At 43.8% G+C, this 24,019-nt stretch overlaps 1 protein-coding gene across 1 annotated transcript in view; it reads right to left on the bottom strand.

Moving 5' to 3' along the window:
• VPS53 (VPS53 subunit of GARP complex) overlaps positions 1–24,019 on the bottom strand; it is a 1,349,775-nt gene that overhangs the window by 1,263,287 nt on the left and 62,469 nt on the right. Inside the window, exon 3 of the mRNA XM_069615168.1 lies at positions 3,246–3,295. Within this exon, the coding sequence (XP_069471269.1) occupies positions 3,246–3,295 (50 nt within the window). The remainder of the gene's footprint in view (positions 1–3,245; positions 3,296–24,019) is intronic.

A 24,019-nucleotide genomic window follows, 5' to 3' on the forward strand; every position in this document is an offset into this window, starting at 1 on the left:
TAATAATTATATCATATAGTGTTAATAGTTGAACTTCAATGCTTACATGATAGTAATGATTTACGTGATTTGCCTTGATACGTTTTGTTTGTCTAACTTCCCAGCCTTACAAAAGAACCTGGCAGGCCGCGAAACACGTGTTCGTAGTTGTTAATTGTTAGAACAATAAATTCGAATTTGCATTCATCTTCAGGCTGCATTAAAGTGTCGTTATGAAGCTAAAAGCTATTTATACATTGGCGAGGACCAAAGATTAAAGTGTTTTAAATCGGAGATCGCAATCCCTTTAGTGATTCGCCCAATTCCGGATTGACCTGCTTGAACCCGATTCTCTTTCCCTGAAGGTGCGCAGCTTGGTATTTCAACCTGCTCCTTGAGAGTACACAGCCAGCGATACCTGTACTGGTACGATAGACAGACAAAGAATGCTCCCCTTTAAACCACTCACGAGGCCAGAAATATACAAAAGGAGAGAATAAGGACATCACTAGTTTTCTACCTACCACAAGAGTAGTTTCGAGGGGCGGGCAAAGTGGGTGTTGCAGAATGAATGCAGAAAGCTCAATGTCCACACACAGGCCAGCTCTGGAGCCTACAATGTAAATCCAGGTATCTTTATTGTACATAGCTACAGGTTTATAGTTCCAGTTACTCTCAGCTATAATACAGAACAGGAGTCACGCAGTACACCCACCAACAATCCTCACATCCCCAGCTCAGGCATCCCCAATGGACACGCATGGAACACTCGGATACAACACTCACCCAACATTCTCCTGAGCTGCCAATCATCAGACTCGCCAACATTCTACCAGCATACATAAGTGGCTGGAAGGACAGGACAAGAGAAGACATACATTACAACATCCCCCTTCCTACACAAAGTTACACACCACAAAAAGCAACATGAATACCCCAGTCACTTCACAACACACCCAGCCGCATCGCCACAACCTTGCTCCACCAGAACCAAACACCTTCCATCCAAGACTGCCACTCTCAGATACAGGGCCTGCCCCACCCTGGCACAAACATACCCACAAAGGGAAACACAGGAAACCAACAAACACATCAGGAGGTGGGGAAAGCCTAACAGGGAAGGGAACCACAGATTGCCAAACAGGACCAGGATGCATCACTCCTGGATGCAGAGCCTGGGTGGACCAACGAGAACGACCACAGACTAACACACTGGAAGGGTTGTGCTACCAATATCCAAGAGCAGCAGCACAAAATGGGGCGTGTAGTCCGCCATCTTCCTACCACACAAACTCAAACCGCACAACCAACTCCACGCATAATCCATGTCAGCATACCCCATCCAGATGTTTACCACAGAAGAACACCCAACTCACACTAGATCCTCACAGCACTGCACTTGATCCTCACTGCACTACAGCCATGCTCAAAATGTAAAACATACGCACAACCAACTCCACTCACTCATCACCCATGTTCACAATGCCAGACAACAAAACATAGCAAATTCAACATTGGATTGCTCCTGGCAGCACCATATAACTAAAATATAATTTAAAACATTACTAACTTAGTTAATATTTCACAACAGATCTACAAACTAAAACTGAAGTACAATTGGCCAACATATCGACATATAACCAAAATCCTTTAAAAAGCCCAATTAACTCCTTAGTAAGGGCAGTCCAAAACATGACTTGATATCAACTGCTACTGAATGAAGCAGTGGACAGGACACACCTTACCCTATATTTCTTTTCTTTTTTTGTTTTTACTAAACAGTAAGAAAGAATAAGGTTAGTGATGGGAAAAGGAAAGGCAAAGAAGAGAAAACAGGAAACAAACGAACAAAAGAAAAAACAAAGTCAATGAGAATGGGATAAGAAGTGGGAAAAGCAAAACATAGGTGCCAAATCTCCCATGGATTTCTGGGGGAGACATGCCTGTCTCCAGCATTTGTCTGGCGTCACCTGAAATGTAGACCTCAACAGCACTTTTGGTGATTCCACTCATATTGGAGGGCCGCATCCCAACAATACTGTTCACCACCTCACAGCTCTTCCATGCAGCGTCTTGATGTTTTTTTACCATCAACTTGGTTTTTCAGAATTATGAAACTGGTCTCTTGTGAGTTTTGGGGAGATTTCCTTTTGTTTTTTTGTTAACATAGTACCTTTTGACTAGCCAACTTTCATCATAGACCATGTCTTTGAAGTTGTATTGTTTATCCAGAAATTCAGCTTCATTCCGCTCAGAAGCATGCCAGCTACCGAACACTGATCAGCCCGCAAACTGTGAACAACAAGTTTGTTGGACAACTTTGAGAGGTGGCCGTCTTCAACTGGCATGCATACCTTTTAAAGTGACACTGCTTTTAGGTTATATCGTTTTTAAGTTTCTTCTCTGGAACCCTTGAATATGAAGCATAGATTTTCCTGAGTGAACATTTTCATACGCCAATATCGTGGAACTACTATTGAATGGTGCTGACAGTGGAACAGTAAAACAAACCAGCCGTGTGGTGTCTTGGAAATAAAACAGTTCCGAAGAGCACAGGTTCGATTCCCGGTCTCGCACTTAGCAGCTGAAGTTTGGCATGAAACACATTATTAAAAAAACAATTGCACGTGGGGTGGTGTATTTTAGTTGTCTGCCTGGGTCTACATATTGGGCCTCATTACACGGATGGCGGTAAGGGTTTACGGGTACTGGTATTTTACCGGTAAATCCTTACCGCCTTACTACGAGGTCCCTTTGCGGGTTGGGGAATTTAACGCCTGCTTTTTGCAGGCAGTAAAAACCAACCCGCAAAGGGACCAGGGAGCTAATTACGGTACCGCAATTTGCGGTACCGTAATTAGCGCCTTCCCCATTCCCATAGAGCCCTATGGGGCAAAAATGGGAATGGGGAAGGGCAATGGTGGAAGGGGGAATTACCGCCCCGCCAACCTTGGAATAGGGCGGTAATTCCCCTTTCCTCCAAGGCGGTGCCGGTATTTTACCGGCATGAACCATGGCGCTAAAAGCGCCATGGTTCACCGCCAATCCATGTAATGAGGCCCACTGCCTTAAAACTGCCCCGTCTACCACTATCCATAGCAACACTTTTTGGCACCAATAAGAAACACCTTTTAAAAAAAGACAACTGCAAAGAAGCTGGGGTAATGAAGGGATTGTGTTGTTAACATTTGGTGGAAGTTAGGTTTCATCACTTTAATGTCGCGTTTGCTTAAGCGAAGTGGTAACAAATGCAACTGAAAGCTTACCGTATCTTCAATCGAATTTTGTTGACAACGTCGTCGATATTTGCCAAAGACTGCAATCAAAGAGAAAATTAAGGATTGAGTTTCAATTAAGAGCATTTGCTCAAACTCACTTTTTCTCTCTACTTAACAGGTACGCAGCATGGTGCAGGCTAAAAATGGCCAAATAAATCTGCTTAACACAAGTTGAAAATTGTTTTTTGACAAATTGAATGACGACCGTAGGAAAAACAAATCTGGTGATGGAAAGGTCAGCAAAAAAGAGGAAAACACAAAAGGGACTACAACAAGGATCAAGAAAAGGAGGAGGGTACACATGCAATGAAAGTGCCCATTTTTTTTATTTTTTAAAAAAGGTCGAAACAGGCCAGGTTTGTCAGAATGTTTCATTTAACAATCTGAAGAAATCTTACAGCAGCTGGAGGATCGAGAATTGATAGAAGCACACAACAATAAGAATGCAGCTTCTTCACCAAAATCCTTCCAGCAAACTAAACCTGTTAGCGCATTGATGACACTGTTGCACTTCTGACCCTGGCCTCCCCTGTACCATTTGCTAGCTAGGTTTGCACTGTATATTTCCCACACATGCATCACTGTTTCAGAGTCAACAACAAAAAACAAGCATTGCTAATGACAACAGTTTTGTGTAGGCATGGGAAAGGCACTTGCTAGGCACAGCCATAGGGGTTTTAACTGGCTATTTGCAAAATGATGTGAGTACATGGGCAACTGATAGCATTGCCTGACAAATGGCTAATACCTATACACAAGTGCAACTTTAGGCTTTTGCCATTGGCTTTTGCCAATCATTGTTTTTATCAGGACTTCATTGAAGAACGTGCATAGTGCTTCTAAATCCAGTGGCTAAATTCATACCTGGTTAATACATTTATATTGCACCAATAGTTGGTTTACAGCTCCAATTAAGTCATTAACTCAGATGAATGCTTTGAAAAAACCCTGGCAGGCACTCAAGTGCAATGTTTAATGGTAAGGCTTGATTAAAACAAACTCAAAGAGTTCCCATGAGGAGGTGTTTTGGTCGAAGAGGGATAGAGACTGGGTGGGAATGGCCATAGGGATTAGCATGGCCACAGGCAGTCAATGGATGGGCAAATAACAAACAACACCTACAGGCAGTGTGTCCCTCCCCATGGGCCATTTCCCTCCTAGCTGTACAAATGAACAAACCTAAATTATCACTGCTCACAAAGACCGGGAAAAAAAGCGTGGCCACACAAGGGTTGCAGAATTTAAGACAAGACGCAAAAAGCACCTTTTGAGATCAGTTGGTTGGTTATTTATTTAAACGTTTTCTTCGTGTGAGTTTTGCTGCTGCGTGGTAGAGGGTTTTACAGAGTAGATCCACAGACGAAGCTACAAAGGCACACAACGGTTCAATGCCACACTCCGGACAACTAAGATGATTCGGTGTCCTGTTCCCAGAAAAAAAAGTATAAACAGGAAACCAATATCGTAGCGAGGGCAAAACTACATGAAAATCACGGATCACAAGCGAATGGTGTGAAATAACGCCAGGGCCAGATGGAGATGCACAAGGGCTCGTGGAGGCCCATTTCCAAATGGTTACCCATCACCCCTTTTTTCCTACATGGCCATATCAATGGTGAAAGGCGCTATACAAATGACGCACTACTACTGCTATTTCAATGTAAATGACAACTTAAAAACACTAATTGGCTTTGTCAGATTGAAAGGCCCAGACGCCGGATCCGGCGAATGTTGAAATGACCAAATGCCACACCAGAGTAGTAGGATGGCAAGTGAACTGAAAACAGGGGACTGCTCGCCTATATGTCATTAGACATCGGGCGTTCTATCGGGCATGACGCAAACAACCTTCCCTAGGGCTACCAGATATGGGGTAACAAAACACGTTCCTAAGCTGCTGAGGTATAATACAACAAATAAATCTAATTTATTTTATCTTTGCATGTATAAAGCGCACAAACAGCCCGGAGGCATCGTGGCGCTGGTACATGGAATCGCTTGTTACAGGTGGATTTACACACTTTGATACATACTGTGTTAGACGGATAACGATAAAGATACACAGGGCTTACATAGTCTGATGCAGCTTGGGACATTGAACATTCCATGTAGCTAGTTAGACAGGAGTGCATTTCGCGACCTAGCATGGTGACGGTGCAGGCTTTAATGGAGAGGTTTAGGTGAATAGCCATGTTTTGATGGCTTTGCGAATGGCGAGGTGTGAGGGTTCTGTTCTGAGGGAGAGAGGCAGGGAGTTCCATTGCATAGCGGCAATGAAGGGGAAGCTAACACCACCCCCCCTCTGGCACATTTCACTTTAGGTACTAACACCCAGTTGCAGTAGGGTGTTCTTGTAGGTCTGGAGGAGAGAGGTATGTTTAGGGCAATTGTTTTAAAGAGGACACGTTCTCGGATGGGTAGCCACTTGTCTACCCATCCAAGCAAGTGTCAAGCCACAATAAACGTTCACATTTATTAATAAACGCATACTGAAAGCCTTCTCCTTAGGCGACTAAAAACCTGTTCACCAGACAATATCCCTGCCGGACAGTTTGTTGATGCACCAGCTGCAGCCCTCGTTGTACTTGTAGCTTGGAATCTCATCCCATGCTAGCTTACGCAGAGTATGGCAGCGTTGGATTGCTACAGCTCTGCTCCAAACCCACAGTAACACTGGTCTCGTGGCTCGAGTCACATTTTGAGGCGGACATATTTTATTTACTCTCTACGTGTGAAGTAAAATGCTTTTTCAGAGAGTAAATAAGTAGTTGTCTAGTACGGATATTTTAGGCAACTAAAATACATTTTAATTAGGAAATAAACTGTGGGTATTATTGCTGTTACATAGATTTTCTGTATGCAGTAATTCTTCTTCAGCTCAGGTAAGACTGCGAAAAAGCCACTTTATGGCATGCGCTTCTGCGGCCGCAAGTGTGAACACGCCAACCAGCAACAATGGACAGACAACTTCATTTAAGTTTCTCAATGTTTTTATTGTTGGGTGTATTTGCCTAATTGTAGGGCTAGGGACAGCAGCGCCCTGGGTGAATTGGCGCCCCTCCTTCACCACCACTCCGCGTGCCCCTGGTCAACAGGGGGCGGGGCACGAGGGGGCCAGGATGTGACATTTTCTTTTTTAATCTCGCTCGGGCGAGGAGGTAATGATAAGAGTAGTGTGCATCAGTACCCTATTATATGCGCTCCGCCGCCGCGGACGCATTCAATAACCATGGGGCGCCTGCCATGCCTTCTGCCACTACGCCAGCTCGGGGGAGCCCTTGAAAGACTCCCTCAAGCTGGAGTGGTGGGGGGCTAATGGCGCCCTTTTTTCATTAAAAGAGCCCGCGGCAGAGGGGCGCATTTAATAACAACAGGGTGGTGACAACAGCACTGTATTGTTATTAAATGTGCCCGACACGGCAGGCGCATTTAATAGCAAAAAGCCCACCTGCCACGCCTTCTCCCACTACGCCAGCTCGGGTGAGCCCGAGAGACTCCCCCGAGCTGGCGTAGCAGGGGCTAATGGCGCTCTGGGAGTGTGGCGCCCGGGGCGGTTGCCCAGGCACGGCTTGCTCTGATGCCGCTGCGCGCAGGCCTTATCTGGAGAGCTGGGTCGTCTACTGGCAAGTTGCAGTCTTCAGAAATTGGAAATCTGGCGCAATTCCTGGCTTCCCCACTTGACCAAACATGGGTAATTTGCATGCCAACCTTTACAATGTTAAGATGCCCAAAAAAAAATCGAGCACTGTTATAATTAATTACTTGTTCACTCAACATCACAGCCTGCTCTCCAAGAGGATCGAACTGTACAGGCCATATACTGCCTGGTACAGCACCTCCATGTTCAGATACTAGAACTGCCCCAGATGGTCCCTTCTCCATGGGCGTAATTTTAGGGCGGGGGGGGCAAGGGTGTTCCTCCCCCCCAACTTTTGTGGCACATCATTTTGTCCCACTCATTTGGCAGGGGCTACTTTCATTTAGATGTCATGTCCCCCCCAACAATTTCAGTGAAGTTACTCCACTGCCCTTCTCTCAGGCTGGGTCCGGCATATACCTAAACAGTGTCGTAATATTACAAGACTTGCCACACAGCGACTTTTCTGGAAACGCACCATTCGCCATCGTGGCGGTGTCCTGGCACTTGGACAATGGGCCTCATTACACGGTAGGCGGTAAGGGTTTACCGGTACTTTACCAGTACTGGTAAATCCTTACCGCCTTACTACGAGGTCCCTTTGCGAGTTGGGGAATTTAACGCCTGCTTTTTGCAGGCGTTAAAAGCCAACCCGCAAAGGGACCAGTGGAGCTAATTACGGTACCACAATTTGCGGTACCGTAATTGGCGCTTTCCCCATTCCCATAGAGCCCTATGGGGCAAAAATGGGAATGGGGAAGGGCAATGGTGGATGGGAGAATTACCGCCACGCCAACCTTGGAATAGGGCGGTAATTCCCCTTTCCACCAAGGCGGTGCCGGTATTTTACCGGCATGAACCATGGCGCTGATAGCGCCATGGCCCACCGCCATCCGTGTAATGAGGCCCAATATGCGTTTTCAATCCTGCAGTCAACGGGCCGCTCTAAAATACTGATGTCTTCAAATTGCACGTTACGCAAAGACTCTCCGAAGCAGGCTAATTAGCAAACTTAGCTAACAAGAGTATTTCTTTATTTTGTGTGAGCTTGTTATGATAAGAGTAACGAATATAGCTAATGCTTACAAAAAGCAAAGGCCAATAGTGAGTAACAGCGCAGAATTTAGTCAATCAGATCCTGGGTACTGTGAGGAGCAATATCGTCGGTGTCAGAAATACTAAATAAAATGTAGGGAGACGGCGACATCTAGTGGAAGTGCATAGTATGTGCACATTTTAATAAACAGTACTAAGCAATTTCGTTAGATCTGACGCCTAAGGGATTAATTAGGATGTTGTCGGAGATACGCTGCCAGATAGTTTGAGACACATGGCCTGGAGTTAAATCTTTATAAATCTAAAATTTTAGTCTTTGGTAAAAAAATAAACCAAAATATGTAGGGCAATTAATAATGTGAATATTGAGGTGGCGAGCTCTTATAATTACTTGGAGACTATGTTCTCCAAAAACTCTGCCTGGGCCCTGCATCTTGGTATGGTGGAAAAAATGCTGCGTGTGGGTTTGGGTGGCTTGGCTAGATTTTATTACAAGTTTGCGGGCCGCCGTTTGGATAAGTGCATTAAAATAACGGAGGCCAACTTATACTCTGCGTTGCTTCATAGCTGTGAAATATGGGGACACATGGACTGTGCATCGCTGGGTTGCATACGAAACGGCTTACTGGGGAAGATATTGGTCTTGGGGATGGAGCTGGATGTACCAAGTATTAGGCTCACTGTGGAGCGAAAATTCTTAGAATTCTTTTTGAAAATTTCCACTAACAGCTCAGAAAATCCAAACATCACAAATGCTATGGGGGAAATGGAGGCTCACGTACTGTATCCCTGGTTTAAAAAAGCTCGCTACGATGTGGAACAGACAGGGGTGCAGATTTTATGCAGTTTAGGAACAGTGGAATAAATAAGTTGGACCTAAAAAAAAGCGATCCGAGTTGTTAGAACACGAGTATGCTAGTTGTCGCATTTCGAACTTGAGCTCTTTGAAATAATGCCATCTCGCAATATGGCTTTCAAAGGTAATACGACAATCAAACTAAAGTCTCTGGAACAGAAGCAAATTGTCCGAATGCCAAGACTGAATGTTTTACCTCTGAAGGGGTGTGACGAATTGCAGGTATTCGTCCATTTTCCCCAAGGGGGAAGACTCCCCCTTTGAGGCTAGAGAGGTGAGTTTGCGCCGCAAGACCCTCCCTAAGGGTTGAGTCAAGTGGGACCTCACCAGGAGAGATTCCCCCCCTTTCGGGACAAGATAAGCCCACGACTATAAAAACTGCCATTGGAGCCGGTCTCCCTGAGGAAGTAATCATTGTTACTGACTTACCAACTTTTTCAGAACTCTTAAGTCCTCCTTTAGTACAAGACACGATACAAAAGAATTCTCCTCTTCTATCCTGGGAGACCTTGGTTGTACTGCCTGATAATCCAATCTGGAACTGGTGGGACACAGTCTGAACAGAAAAAAAGAGAGCAGACCTATAGATGTTGGAAGGAAAAAAAATCACTCCACACAATCCAACTGAAAAGACAGCATATTGTCGACAGAGAGATGGGGAAGCCACCACTGTAAGGGGAAGGTTATGTGCTGAATCACAGGTATTTGTCCCTTCTCCCAAAGAGGGAAACTCCACCTGTCAGGCTAGGGAGGTGAGTCAGCTTCTCAAGACCCTCCCTAGGGGTCGATGCAAGTTGGACCTCACTGGGAAAGACTCCCCTCCCCCTTGGGGACAAGGACTCTCGTTACTGTGAAGAACTCCCTAAACCACCTACTATAGCCACATACATCGAACTGCCTATTATAACAAATAATGCGACTCATGTGGAAAAGAAGGTGTTTCTTTAAGAAGAGACATATTTAACTGGGACAAGCCCAAGCAGAGGAGGAGAGCTTTGAGCCCCCTGATGAAATCACCCCTTGTGGAGGTGAAATGAAGGCAAGTCGCGCAGCCCGCGACTTACGAGGAGAGAATGCCAGTACAAAACGCTGGAGGCCCAGCGTGTGCAGATGTGAGGAAAGCATTGTGAGGAGGAAAGAAGGAACAAGGTATCCGGTGGTGGCGTGACCACAAGTGCAGTGTGGTGGGCAGGACACCTGAACGACAACGCTGAGTCCACCACTGCAGTACGCATTGATAGCTTCCGAACATCCGTGCCAGTGTACGATGGGGGCCCGACAAGGAAACGAGAAGCCAATGAACAAGAAGAGCGACAAAGAATACCCGAGCAAGAGCCTAGCTCTGCCAACTTCTTCTGTATAGAGAGGTACCAGGGGAAACGGGAGAAGAAGGAGGCTGCCGGAGCACCATTATCGATCTGAAGAAAATCTTCCCAGTTCTAAGGACGAGAAAGTAAAGATAAGATTGTAATTGTAAAGAACAGAGAAAACAAGCAACAAGTAACCCGGTTGGCGAAGAGGGTTTTTATAAGAGAGAAACGCGTCCCAGTCCTGAGGGTACGATATTAAAAGGCAAACCAGTCAAGAAGAGAAGTGAAACGAATATACAAAAGGGGTTTATCCAATGGAGGTGGGGAACAAGCAGAGACTGGAAACAAATTCCCTGGGAGGAAGGGAAGATACCCTATGAACAGGATAAAAGAGGAGAGAGTCTAAGACAGAAAATTCATTACAAGTAAAGCCTAAAAAAAGGGTCAAGAAAAACCCAACTAAGGAAAATCTGAATTTAAAGACTGGGCAGAGTCTACAAGGGCTGACAAGAGTGTGAGGTACCACCGCCAGAGAAAACATTCTAAATATAGGACCACAGAAAGTAAAAAATCCAATTGTGTCTTTGAAGAACTACAAGAACTGATCACAGAGACTATCCAAGGAGATGTTAAGAAATATCTGGACCACAGACAAAGGTTGTAAATCATAAGAGGAGAGAAGACCAGGCAAATATAAAACACTCTCCTGGCCTATTTAATGTAGTTAGATATAGTGGTAGGGTCAGATAGAATTAGTTTGGACGGAGGACACATTTACTTCGGACTTCCTGACAACTGACAAGCACCTTTAGTTTCTTTAGATACGGTGTTCCCTCTAGTAATAGGAAAAGTTAGGCCTTTTATTTATATTTTAATTAAAGAGATTGAATAATGTACTCCACGTGTCAGACTCCTTCTTCCGACCCGCCACAGGGGACGCATGTCATGGTTAACTAATAATAGGAACTACTCTTATGGGTCTAGGGCTATCGAAGATTTACCCCGTTTTATGCTGATTTGCAACTCGTTGATCGATCTCAGAAGAGAATGGCTGAGGGGGTATTTTATTAATTATAATATGAGAGCTACAGTGGATAAAATGTTTTTATTGCGTTGTAATTACATTGTCATTTATATTGCGTTATAGTGACCTTACTATTATAATGGATATTTGTGAATATGTGAAAGTCCCTTTTAAAAAGACACAATGGACAATTTTAATGAAATTATAGAATGTATTTATATAGGCTGTATTTAGATAGCTTTAGGGACAGGTATACTGTGGTGGTGTTATAGTATTATGTATTGTATGTTATTGTTAATGGCGTAAACCAAATAAAAATGAATTTCTTCTTCAGAATGCTGGATACATTGAGGGAGACGGCGACCTCTGGTGGACGTACCGAGTATGTGTACATTTTAATTGACAGTAGTAAGCAAATCTTGATCGTATGTGCTGGGCATTTAAGGCATCTTAAAGGTTGAATTGGCACAGACTGAAGATCTGTGGGCTGCAACACTGCAGCAAGGCTCTCATGCCTGTCCCGATTCAAGCTTTAAACTATAATAACCAGTTTATGTGGGCCCTTTTATCCCATTTAAATAACTGAATTGTAAAATGTAGACTATTTGTTTTTTCAAGATAACCTATAAACTGGAAATCCAACCGTATTACTATTTAATTGGGGCCAATCTAAAGAAACCAGCTCAGAAAATGCACATACCCCACGCCTACCCCGAGCTGTTCCGAGCTCAACATGCTCCATGAAAAGAGAATTTTCCACTAATAAAAATATACAAAAGACTTGCGGTGGTTCTAATCTTTCCTGCGCCTGCAAACAAAAATTCACAAACATCTCAAATGTATTCTGGCATGACGCTCTAGGTCGGTTCCATGTAATAATGTCGCCACAAAAATATCGACATACAAAAATATCGCCGAAAAATGGTCGTTTTTTGTGGCGACATTATTGCATGGAACATGCGGGGGACACCCCTGCAACCCCCAATTTTTTTAAATTAAAAACTTTTTTTTTTTGCCCCTGTCGCCACATATATGGTCACCCAAATAATATTGCCACAACATTTTCCCAGCGATATTATTTACGGCGACCATATATGTGGCGATATTATTACCTGATACCCCTAGATCTTCACACAAATTAACTTTTAAACTTTATATTCCATATGCGAACATTATTCTGTGGTTTTGCTTAATATCCCTGAAGTTAAAAATTGGGTATTCTTAAGTGAGAATTTGCATAGAAGCATCATATCCGCAGGAGGCGAAGGCAGCTTCTGGTGCCCTGTTAACAATGTTCAGGCTATAGGCTTTACTGCAAACCTGAACTGTGTTTGTTCACATGGTTCTCCTGTGCATATGCCAGTTTATCATCACCTGGTCCTTTCAACATAAATTCATTAAACTCTATTGTAAAGGCAGCTTCCTCAGGGCCCGTCTGTTTTTTCCTGTATGCCTATGTATACGAACCTATGTACACCATTTCTGTTAGAAATGACAACCTTTTTCCTCAATAAGTAAAAATGTAGTGGGGGGGTGTGGAGGGGGGAGACTGGCATTCTAAATGATTCATGGTCTGTGGAGATTAGTGTGATCTATCAAGCATAGACAGGGAGCCCTTTATTTGGTGCATTTTATAGCATAAGCTTTGAGAAAATTAGTTAAAACGCCATACTATTTATAATCAGTTCCCGAGGCTAACACATGAGCCAATCCAATAGGTGCCTGGCCGCCAACAGTACACAGGAGCAATGAGCAAAATGTTCCTGATGCCCGTATCTACAATATATGCTAGCATTGCCACTGTAAATGATTTGCTTGATGCTTCGACCCACAATCTATACAAATACTGCCAAAGTAAATCAGTGAACCATAGCTAGGTCCCCAAGGTTCTATGTCTTTCCCACACTGCTTTTGCATCACAAGTCTATAGCAGGCCCGCTTGGCCGCGCTGCCTTTTATTGACTGGGCTCTTGCCCCACTTCAATTCTTTCCATTGAAGAGATGTGTCCTCCTGCATCCTTTACCACTTGTTTATTTGAAGTGGTACCCCTCCACAATTCACCCCATCTGTCTCATGGCCAAGTCACTCGCCAACAGTGTCATGGCCAGTCTTTTCCACTGTCAACCTGCACTGTCTGCTACTTCCCCTCCCACTGTGCCCTGTGCCCGATATGGCTACGAGCCCACTCGACCATCTCAGGAGAAGCAAAGCTGGTGAGGTTAACACCCGCACTGCTAATGGCAATCTGGGAAAAATAGATAACGGACCATAATATATGCCACCTTTGCCCATTTAAACCACTGTCATGAAGCTTCACCCACAATATATGGCAACATTCCCACTGTAAATCGCTTTCATGATGCTGCCTTCACAAGATTTGGGAGCAGTCAGGCTTTAATTCATGCTGGTGTCTCACTCGCACTATCTGCCAGCATAAACCCTTTTCATGATGCTGCACACACAATATTTGCAGACATTGCCATTGTTAATCCCTGCAATTATTCTGCACACAAAACCTATGCAGGCATTGCCACTTAATAGCACATGATGTTGGTGTCGCGTTTCACACCCGACCAAACACATGCACCCATCACATTAACATGGACCCATCAAAGCATGCATACAAACTCGCACATGTATGCACACTCAATCAAAGACATGCACACTGTCACGCATACATAGGGCATAACATTCATACAAATATAGACAATCTTTGAAAACTAAACTTAACATGCAGGTTATCCACTGTTTCAGTCTGTGGCCTGGGGAGCAGAGGGCAGGGGGGCTACAGTATTCAATCTCAATGGTTGAGATTCAAGTGGGGAATCAGAGTGTGGTTACCTAGCAAATTTAAGCCTACAGCACGCATGCTAACTAACTCTTGCATGCATTTATAAAAAAAAAAAAATGAGCTCGTTCTGAAACCAAGCAAAGAGGGCAGCAAGGTGGGTGCTCCGTGACATTTGAAGGAGCCAAGGGGGAACAGCCGCTTTCCCTACCCTTGGCTCTGCCACTGCTTGTAAACTGGTAATGGAGTGAAAACCCTCAAGCACGGTTTGTAGGACGTGTGAGGAACCTGAGTGAGTCCTCACTTCTTTCCCCAACATATCCTCCTCCCAGGTGGCCAGGGAAAAGCTGTCGCTATCGGATCCTGACCCCGGGGGTGGATATGCAAGGGAGGATCACCTGGGTGGAGGAGACTTGGGGAGCGGGGATGAGGCAACCTTGGGTGAGACACAGTATTCCCCCATTTCCTTTTTAATAAAGGAGTCAGATATCTCCCAGGCCTTTATAGGGTATCGGGCCCTTCCCTATTCGTTTAGTAATGTATCGCCCAGTAAACACCAGTCAGGTACTGGTTTGAGGATGAGACAAACCTTTATCAACTCATGCTCACACTGACACTACTCTGTTACTGGGATGAGGAAGAAGGATGCTGAGCATCAAGATCAGTAGTGAACGAACATTGCCTGCATCCGAGGTTAAATGGCCTGCTCTGAGGAGGCCAAAGTTGTGGCCAGTGGAACACTTGCTGGAGAAGCTGGAGATGAAGCCAGGGAGAGGCATGCCCAAAGCACCTACGCGCTGCAGAGTCATTACAGCGGAAGCAGATTGTGGCAGAAGCACTCAAGAAGTCTCCGGTAGCAGAGCTGGCCTGCATACTTCCTGGAGTCAGAGAGCCTCCCTCTCCGCACAACTGAGGCGGCAGAGATCATGGAGGAGAGGCACTTAGAGCCAGGAGCAGCGACAGCCACAGTGAGCCTACTGGCGCATTGAAGAACACCTGGAGACAGCGTACCCGGTGATTCAGACACCCGAGTGACTCTGGTATATATTGAATCCTAAACGACACTAGAGATTTAAAACATTTCTAATCTACATTGGCTTCCGTCTAAACAGCATATTTGAACTCAATGATAGCAGGTCCAGATGAGAAAAGTGTGTTTAAAACATTTGATTTATTTTCCCTTATCAGGGGAAAGTTGATGGAATAATTGCTTTGTAGCATGTATAATATATACACGCATACATACATACATACATACATACATACACAATCAACTCACTCCCCTGTTCAGGTGTGAGGGAGTGAATGTATTGGCCATGTATAGGTCATTCAATGTAGAGAATGGTCAACTTTGACTTCCAAAATGCTCTCATGGATGCATTTACCTTGTTCTGAACCCACATGCCTTCTATGTTCTCATAACTAAACATGAGGGTGTTACTTGCAGTCACCGGCATATGTTTTTGGGCTGGGGTTGTAACCTTCTCCAGTAACGTACAATGTAAAAAAAAAAAAAACTGCTCCTTCCACATTAAACATGAGTATATTTGTGCATTTACAAATAAGGGAATGCACTTTGCACAATTAATATAATTAATTCTTTAATTAAGCTAATCTATGACTGTGGACTCCCAGTGTGCATTAATGCATGATATCACCCTATGCAATAGTATTTTGCAAGCATACCTTAACCCAGGGATGACTCTAGACCAGTCCAAGACACCTATTGCATTTAAACAGTAATTCATTTTACAAGGAAATTCCACATTATAGTGGCACCAAAATGTATTCACTTTTAAATGCTGTTTCTCAGTACAAAGCAGATTGGAATTTACGATCATTTCACGTTGTTTCCCCATGTAGATGGGATTGCACAGGGCATTGATAAATGGGAACCTGTGTTCTGGTTATCAAATTGCATTCCCCGCAATGCCCTTTCCTTTATCAACCCATATTTACCATTGTCAGTCTAGCTGGACAATTAGGGGTTGATCAGGTTTAATTTACCTTTTGAATGTGGATCTGATTTTGGAGCGTCAGCCTGAAATCATGCCTTCAGCAAACCCTCTCTTCAGGTGGCTTATCTGAAACCAAAATTCCAACAATGGACTGGTCGCCAAACTGCCGGGGGTCAGTACTTCAAGCGGTTTTCCCCATCGTCAGTTCATTCCACCTCTTAATGTTCAACTCCCCATATTTCATAAGAATCTTAATAAACTGTCCTATGTGCATTGTGAGTAACCTGAGGGCTTCTCCACATGTAGTACCCAGGGATCCTTGTTCCAGGTTGCCAATGAAGGGCCTACGCTCGTGGATCTCAACCCTGGGGTCAGACAAGTGAGGGAGTATCACCTGGAGAAAGGATCCTTGGGGAGCACGTATGGGGAACTCTCTGGTGCAACCCCAGTCCCAGGAGGTAGGAAGAAACCAATTTAGATACCCTTATTGGGTATTCAGATATTTGTGCTCTAGAATATGGCCCAAAGCCAAAGAAAACTCCTCATAAGGTCAGGGAACCCATCTCCCTAAGCTCACATACAAACCAGTCCTCTTAATTAGTTACTCTGAGTGTTTTAAAAACCAATGTCAAATACTATTAAGAATTCCATTTAAGACAAAAAGAGTTAGACAAAAAGTCCTGCGTTCATATTATAAACCCCCCTTTTTTTTAATGACCCCCTTCCTGATATTCCCATTGCCTACTGTCAACCAGACACCTGGTTTCACTGGATACAAAGCTTCTCCCGTCTTAATAACACCATGACGAAGCACTTGCATTCAAGAGAACTCTTTTCTTTCTGTGAATGTCCCTCTAATGAGGTCAGGCGAAGTCAGGCATTTGCCTACTATAGCGCACACCAACTATAATTGAGAACCGGACTGGGAATAATAGGTGGAACCCAAAAGAGCACAGTAAGTCAAGGAGGCAAGAGTGAGTTCGTAGGAGAGCAAAGGCGGGATGGCGAGCAGATAAGCAAAGGCTTGAGATAACAGGACGGCGAGACGCTACATGGCTGAGAGTGAAAGCAGGTGAAGGCTTGGCGAGGGAGCCATGTCTTGCAGAAGCCATAAATTGTTCATCACAAGCCAGAAAGCAAGCTGATCCCTCAGAAATGTGGGCCAAACAGATTTCTTGTTTTCTCGGGGATAGCAAGGCTGCCCAGGAAGGCCTGAAGGGCAGGAAGGGAGAGACCCTGACCTCAGATGAAAGGAAAATGAAGGATGTGCCGTTCACATATAGCCAGTGAGTTCGAAACGCTGCAAGCCCGGTTTGTAAAGACGTGTAGATTACAAAGTTGCAAGCAGAAGATACGCATGCTAATTAAAATGCGTTGAAAGAAAGCTTCGAGTGGTTTTGATGAAGTTTTGATGAAACAGTAACAGCGAGGTCCTGCGAAGTGCCGCATTATCGAAAGTCTCTGTGAAATGTGCATGCAAAGTTAAGTAACGCAAAAGTGAAAAGCAAGTTGAATAAGTGGTTCATAGTGACTGTTTCGACAGTTACATTTTCTAATGACAAATGTTCCGACACAAAAGTGTCGAAAAAAAAAGTTTAGAATGTATTTTTTTACATTTATTTTATGGGGGGGTCCCCCCCAAAACCCCTGTTTTTTTGTAAACACACCTATTTTACTATAAAAATTAAAATAAAGCCTTTAACATTAAAAAAAAAATGAAACACTTATTTTTCTGAAACATTTGTTTCGGAACTTTGGTAATTCGAAACTATTGTTTCAAAACTTTGCCTGGACACCGAAGTAGTAAAGGAAGTTAATGAAAAGGGAGACAACAGAGAAGGCTACGGAAAAGAAATATAAGTACTAAGAAAGCATGGTTGAAATCGAACTGACAGGAAAGGAGAAATACATTTACCAGAATGCAGTAGTGTTGAAGTGGTTAGGCAAAAGTTATGCCTTTTTTTTTAATTCTTCAACTCAAAGCATGTAAACAAAGTAAGAAGATAGGGAACAGGAACCCTGTGTGTCAAGAGAGGAAATGATGAAACGAATGAATATTAACAGTGTTACATGGAGAAATTGTTGGAACAGAACTGTGTTATGCTAAAACATTGAATCAGGCGAGGGGAGCCTGAGAAGAGAACAGTGTTAAAACAGAAGTGTGTTTTGCTAAGAAGGATTGCACCAGGGGAGGGAAGTCTGGCAGAAATAATGTGCACAGTCCCGAAGAAGAAAACTACTGAACTGCCTTTTTTGCTGTTTGAACTGTTTAAACCCAAATGGAATGTTGGATATCCTGTGCAACTTGAGCTTGGGGAAGGGAGCTGAGAAGAAGCTCCATGGTCATCCTGATATCCTTTTGAGACACTTAAATACTTCACCCAATACCCCAGACATTGTTAAGTTAGAAAGTGACGGAAAATATAGGTTTGACATAGACTCCTTTTTATTTTGACAAACAGACTTTTGGACTGTTTCTTTTCTTTTCTTTTAATGGTCGAGACTACTCAAATTTAGAAATAGGGCAAGTTAGGCACTTTCCCCATCCCCATTTTTCTAAATAAAGGTTTTGAAACTTGTATCCTTGTGTCTGTGTCTACCTCTGAGCACCATGCCTATCCAACTGCATGCAATTATTTATCTTTCTGACTCCACCTCTGCTTATGACAGAGGTGTGGTTTCCCCATTCTCAAAGGTGTGGTCACAACCACTCCCAATGAATAGACGCAAATTTCATTTTTCAGACCTAATTTTCGATGTTAATAGGCAAAATTGATAAAACGAATATTTTCAGATTCTGTACATCAATGGGCACGTTCAGACACTTGGAAGATCGCGCTATGAATAAATGTGGCACAATTACAGGCTTTTGCCATTTTTCACCTTTTCAAGACAGGACAGTATATATTTTACCCATTGTGATAGATATAACTTCCATGCAGCGATCAATTTAGTAATTAAACATTTAATGTGCTAATTCCCTCCGTTTAATATGAATCAAATTTTCTAGTATGGAATTGCTGATGTTTTCCTACAGGTGGCAGTGGTGGCAAATACATCATTTGTGGGTTGCCAGGGGTCGCAACTATTTAAGTTGAAATTTGAATAGTAACGTTTTTCTTTGCTTCAAAGTTCCGTTATCCTCAGGTGGCTTCTCAGTCTTGAACGGTCAATTGCAGATGACGGGGGGGGGGGGATGCCCATGAAAGCAAAAGATGTGGAGTCTCTTCGTGCCTGCTACACATCTTTCAGCTATCAGTAGAGAATGATGGATTCAGACTGCCTGCAATTCTTCATAGTATGTGACCTTATCTGGAATTGGATACCTTCCGCAAAGTTTTGCTATTTGGTGACTCAATACCAAAAATTGCCCTGACCCACCCCACTGCTCAGGTGCTTAAGCTCTCCTTCAGACCCCCAAGTCATGAATGTGGCAGGTCCTGTGAGTGGCGAACACCGACAGAGTAACTCTGGCAACAAGCAGGCAGGACACGACAGAAGAAATTAGGACTTAGTCGTAGATATCTGCAGACCGAAGTCACAAATATGGGCATAGGGCAGTGGGATGAGGTCTATTGCTGAGATCACAGCAACTGACGAGACATCAATGACTAAGGGTGTTGCAAAGTGATGGGCATGGACAAAGAACCACCTTTTGTAGAGGGCAGTTTTCACAGGTGGGCTGCATCTTCTAAGGAGAGCCTAGCAAGTGCGGAGAAACTTAAAGCAATGCTAACTCTAGCAGTGCCTCTAAATATGCACCTATACCTGTGGAATCAGTAATCTTCACTAGCAGAATGACTGGCACAAGATGTTTGGCTCATTAATCCCACTATAGTCACACTTCACCCCTTCAGAACTATTCGCTGAAGAAAATCCATATCGGGGAGATCAATTTCGCACCCACCCAGACAACATCAAGTGTCAGAAGTTCATGTAAATAGGCAATCATTAAGGTTCACAATTTCTTTTTTCGTACCCGCCCCATTGGAACCCACAGTGCAGGGCCCAAATAACAAAGAAAGGGTTTCCCTGGGAGTGCCACAGGAATTTGGAGGGGTGGAGGCTTCTTGCCCCCACCAGATTAAGACATATACACCTTGTGATAAATCAAGACTACTTTGTAGGGAATATATATACATCCAAATTGCACAAAAGGATTAAAATATTTCCTTGCAAATACTTGCCCAATCCTTACATCTTTGACAGAGCTGCTTATCTACTATGTCAAAACTGAAGGTGGAAATGTAGTCTACTGACTGAATCCCGGGTTTTTGACAGGATAAGTGGGTGTTTTGAGAGTTATGAATTTTTATTAATTGAAAAAACGGTTTGATTTTATGACAAAATGAAGACTTTCATAAAGGAGAAATGCAGACACCAATTTTCTTTATAATATTGACAGTACATACACTGCTCCTGTTCAATGGCGGCCATTAAAACAAATGAAAAAGGTAAACAAAAAAAATGCCTGTGATGGAACAGGGAGAAGGGAATAGAACAACGGCGAACAAGCAAAGGAAGCGCAGAGTCGGGCGCGAGACGGGAGGCCTTGCTGCAGGAGGTAAGGCTCGGAAATGCACCAATTGGTGCATTCAGGTAAGTAAAAAGATGCCATCCAGATACTAATGGTATTTACTTTGAGACCCTTTTCTGAACAAACATGGAATTAATTTACTAGCCATTGAAGGGCCCTTGGGGGTTCAGAAAAAGGATAGGACTGTCAGGAAATATGAGGATGCACAACTATCGACCATCAAGAGCAGGTGCATCACCCTGGTTACAGCAATCTAACTGATGTACAATTAAAATATAAAGAAAACAATAACAAAGCTAAAATACATCCCTACCACACCCCCTTCTTTATAGAAAATGATTGGGTGCATTCACAAGCTGGGCCGCACCTTACAACTACAAAACTGTAACTAAGAGATTGTATAGCTGCTAACAGTGATGCAGGTATGAGCAAATTATCCAAAGCTAATCAAAATTCTTGCCAAGGCACTGCATCAAGGGTGGTGTTTAGGTCTACAAAAGAAAAACGGGATGGACTGCTTTTAAAAAAAAAGATTCATCTTTGAAGCATCAACTAGAGTCTACATAATGGTTCTGCATACATTTTCAACGAAGAGAGTCTAAAAGAGTTTAGCCGGTAGCTGTTGGGGCAATCCCAATCACCCTTCATGTAAACTGGTACAATTACAGTCCTTGCCAACAGAGAGGATCTATCAGCAGGAGATTAAGCTTGTTAAAAAGTTGAACTAAAATAAAAGAAAAAAAGAAAAGAAGAAAAAAGGTACCAAAATGTCTAGAGCGTGTTTTAACAAGATCAATGGGTATAATGATTGTCACTGGTGTCTTCAGCTTTTTGAGAGCCAAACTCATACACCGCTAGGGCAGAAAAAAACATGGGGGCTTTCCTACAAAAAAAATATGAAACACCATCCAAAAGATTCCTACCTCAGCAATCATATGAAGACCCAAATATAGGTGCATTATCAAAGTTTTACCGGGCATGAAAATAGATAAACCACCAATTCTCAATTATATTGTGATCTGTAGGATTGTCATTGACCAGGCTACCCTGTACCACAGTCGGCCAAACATCTCACGGGTTTTTACCCAAAGCTGTTCTCTTTAATGCATTCCGTTATTTAATGAAATACTCATCCTTTTTCCTAGCCACAAGTTTGTTGTACATTATCCATTTAGAAACCACTATAGGTCCATCTCTCCCTTTCAAGCATTTTAGCTCGCTCACCAAATCAGTTTTACAACTACTACACACTTTAATTTGCCTTATACAAACTACCGTTATCCCAGGGCGACACAGAAAAAGTGATGAGGAATCACAGTGCAAGATAAATTCTCATAAAAATGTAAAACATTTAACTACTTAAAGAACCAGAATATTCAGATGCTTAGCATACAAGAAATTAATATCTACTTCATTTACCAAAGACCACCAGAATCTTTTAAAGATTTGGAGGCACTTTGATGACTTTCCCTTCCCCGAGCCAAGCCCTTCCTAGAAGCATGCAGAACTGCCAAATTCAACATCTAAGGGTCATGGTTGCTTTCAAGGCAGTCACATACTTAAAACCCTCAGGCATCAGGGATCTAAGGGTTTAAAGTGGCCAATTGCAAAGCATGGCCATATGAGAGTACGGGAGGCCTAGTTTATACTTCAGGTAACCCATAACTTGTTTTCGATCTTTTTTATTTATTTATTGGGTATTTATAAAAGACGCTTATACAAGACAGTTTTTCAAAACACCACAATGCACAAGGTAAGGGAACAATGGAGAAAATAAACAATTAAATTGGCAATGAATAAATAGAAAAGGACACAGTCCTACTAAGCCTTGTGAAAAAAGGGTGGGGTGTGAGGGGTAAGTGCTATTAGGGTCTCCACTGTGGAGGAAGTGCCAGAGGTGTCCGTTGGAGAGGCAACAGGTAAGTGCATGGGCAGACACATCTCAGGTGGAGAGGGAGGTCTACTGCCCAAAGGTAAGTGCAGAGCGGAGGCAAACCACCCGACAGGCGGGTGTGGGCCCAGAGGGGAGTGAAGGGGTCGATTAGGCAGAAGGCCAGGACCCTATTGGACTCTTGAGGGATCAGCCTGCCAATCTCAGCGACAGAGGGGATGGTTAGCATGGAAGGGGATGAGGGAAGGCAGAGGAGAAGAGAAAGGTCTTGAGTTGTTTGAGGAACTTGAGGTGGTCTGGCAAAAGAAGAAGAGAGAGAGAGAGAAGGTGGCTGTTCCACAGGAGAGAGCCAGCTGAGGAGAGAGATCTACCCCCAGCTCTATGCTTGGAGAAGCGTTTGATCAGCAGACAGTTGAAGCCAGAATATCGAAGGGATATGGAAGGAGAGTGTTTAGTGAGAGTTGCAGGTAGTGTGGTCCCAGGCCCCAGATATAGCCTTTTGGATGATACGAAAGGGTCTTGAATTTCATCCTTGCAGCAACCGGGAGCCAGTGGGGAGAATTTAGAGCGGGTGAGATACGGTCCCAGGGCTCTTGCAGCCCAATTCTGGATAAGTTGAAAAGGACGGAACGAAAAAAAGAGCTAGATTGAGGAAGAGGCTGTTACAGTAGTCTAGTCTAGAGAGAACCAGAGCTCTAGCGACACTGAGCATCTGGGGGAAGGTGAGGAAAGGGAGACCCATAAGGAGGTGAAGTTGAAAGTGGTCCTTCTTGGCAAGGTCCAAGATGTGAGGAGTAAAGGAGAGGGAGGAGTCGAAGATGACCCCAAGGTTTTTGGCCTCAGTGGAAGGAGAGGGAGGTTAGCCCATAGAGGACCGCCAAAGTGCAGGAGGGAAACAGAGAGCAGGTTTCCCGATAGGAAGGATTGCGATCTTACTGGCATTAAGACAGAGATCATATTGGAGGTGCACCAAGACTGAATAGCAGACAAGGAGGAAGAGGCGAGCTTGAAGAAGAGTTGTGTGTCATCTGCGTAACACTGGAAATGAGAAGAGAAGTCAGAGATCAGGTGAGCAAAGGGTGCAAGGCAGATGTTGAAAAGCATGGCAAGAGCCCTCGGGAACACCACATGCAGATAGAGTGGCAGAGAAGAAGGAGCCCAAGAGCACCTGGGAAGGGCAGTCAGTGTGGAAGGAGATCAACCAATCCAGTGCCCAGTCTGAGATATCAAGAGTATCTTGAAGCTGCTTCATGAGAATAGAATGGTAGACCGTGTCAAAGGCGGCATAGAGGTAAAGGAGAATGAGAACAGCAGGAGAGTTGGAGTGAAGATTTGCAAGCAGTTCTTCACGGGTGTGCAGGAGAGCAGTTTCTGTGCCTCTGGATGCTCGGAATCCAGATTGATTGTCATGAAAACAACCAACAAGCCCAGTGTGTTCGGTCAGTTAGGGGGATGATCAACGTCTCCAGGAGTTTCCCTAAGCAAGGGTTTAGTATAGATAGGGTAGTAGTTGGCCGGACACGAGGGGTCTGCCTAAGGCTTTTTCTTAGGTGGGGGTGCACAAGGGAGTGCTTGAGAGAAGAGGTGAAAGAGCCATATGCTAGCGGGTTACCAGTCATTTGGTCGAAAACCAAATGGTCGAATGACCATTTGATCGAAGTAAAATGGTTGAAAAAAAGGGTCAAATTTATTTTTTTATTTTAT

The sequence above is a fragment of the Ambystoma mexicanum genome, chromosome 9 (assembly GCF_040938575.1).
Source record: "Ambystoma mexicanum isolate Mex_15411 chromosome 9, UKY_AmexF1_1, whole genome shotgun sequence".
NCBI classification, from domain to species: Eukaryota; Metazoa; Chordata; class Amphibia; order Caudata; family Ambystomatidae; genus Ambystoma; species Ambystoma mexicanum.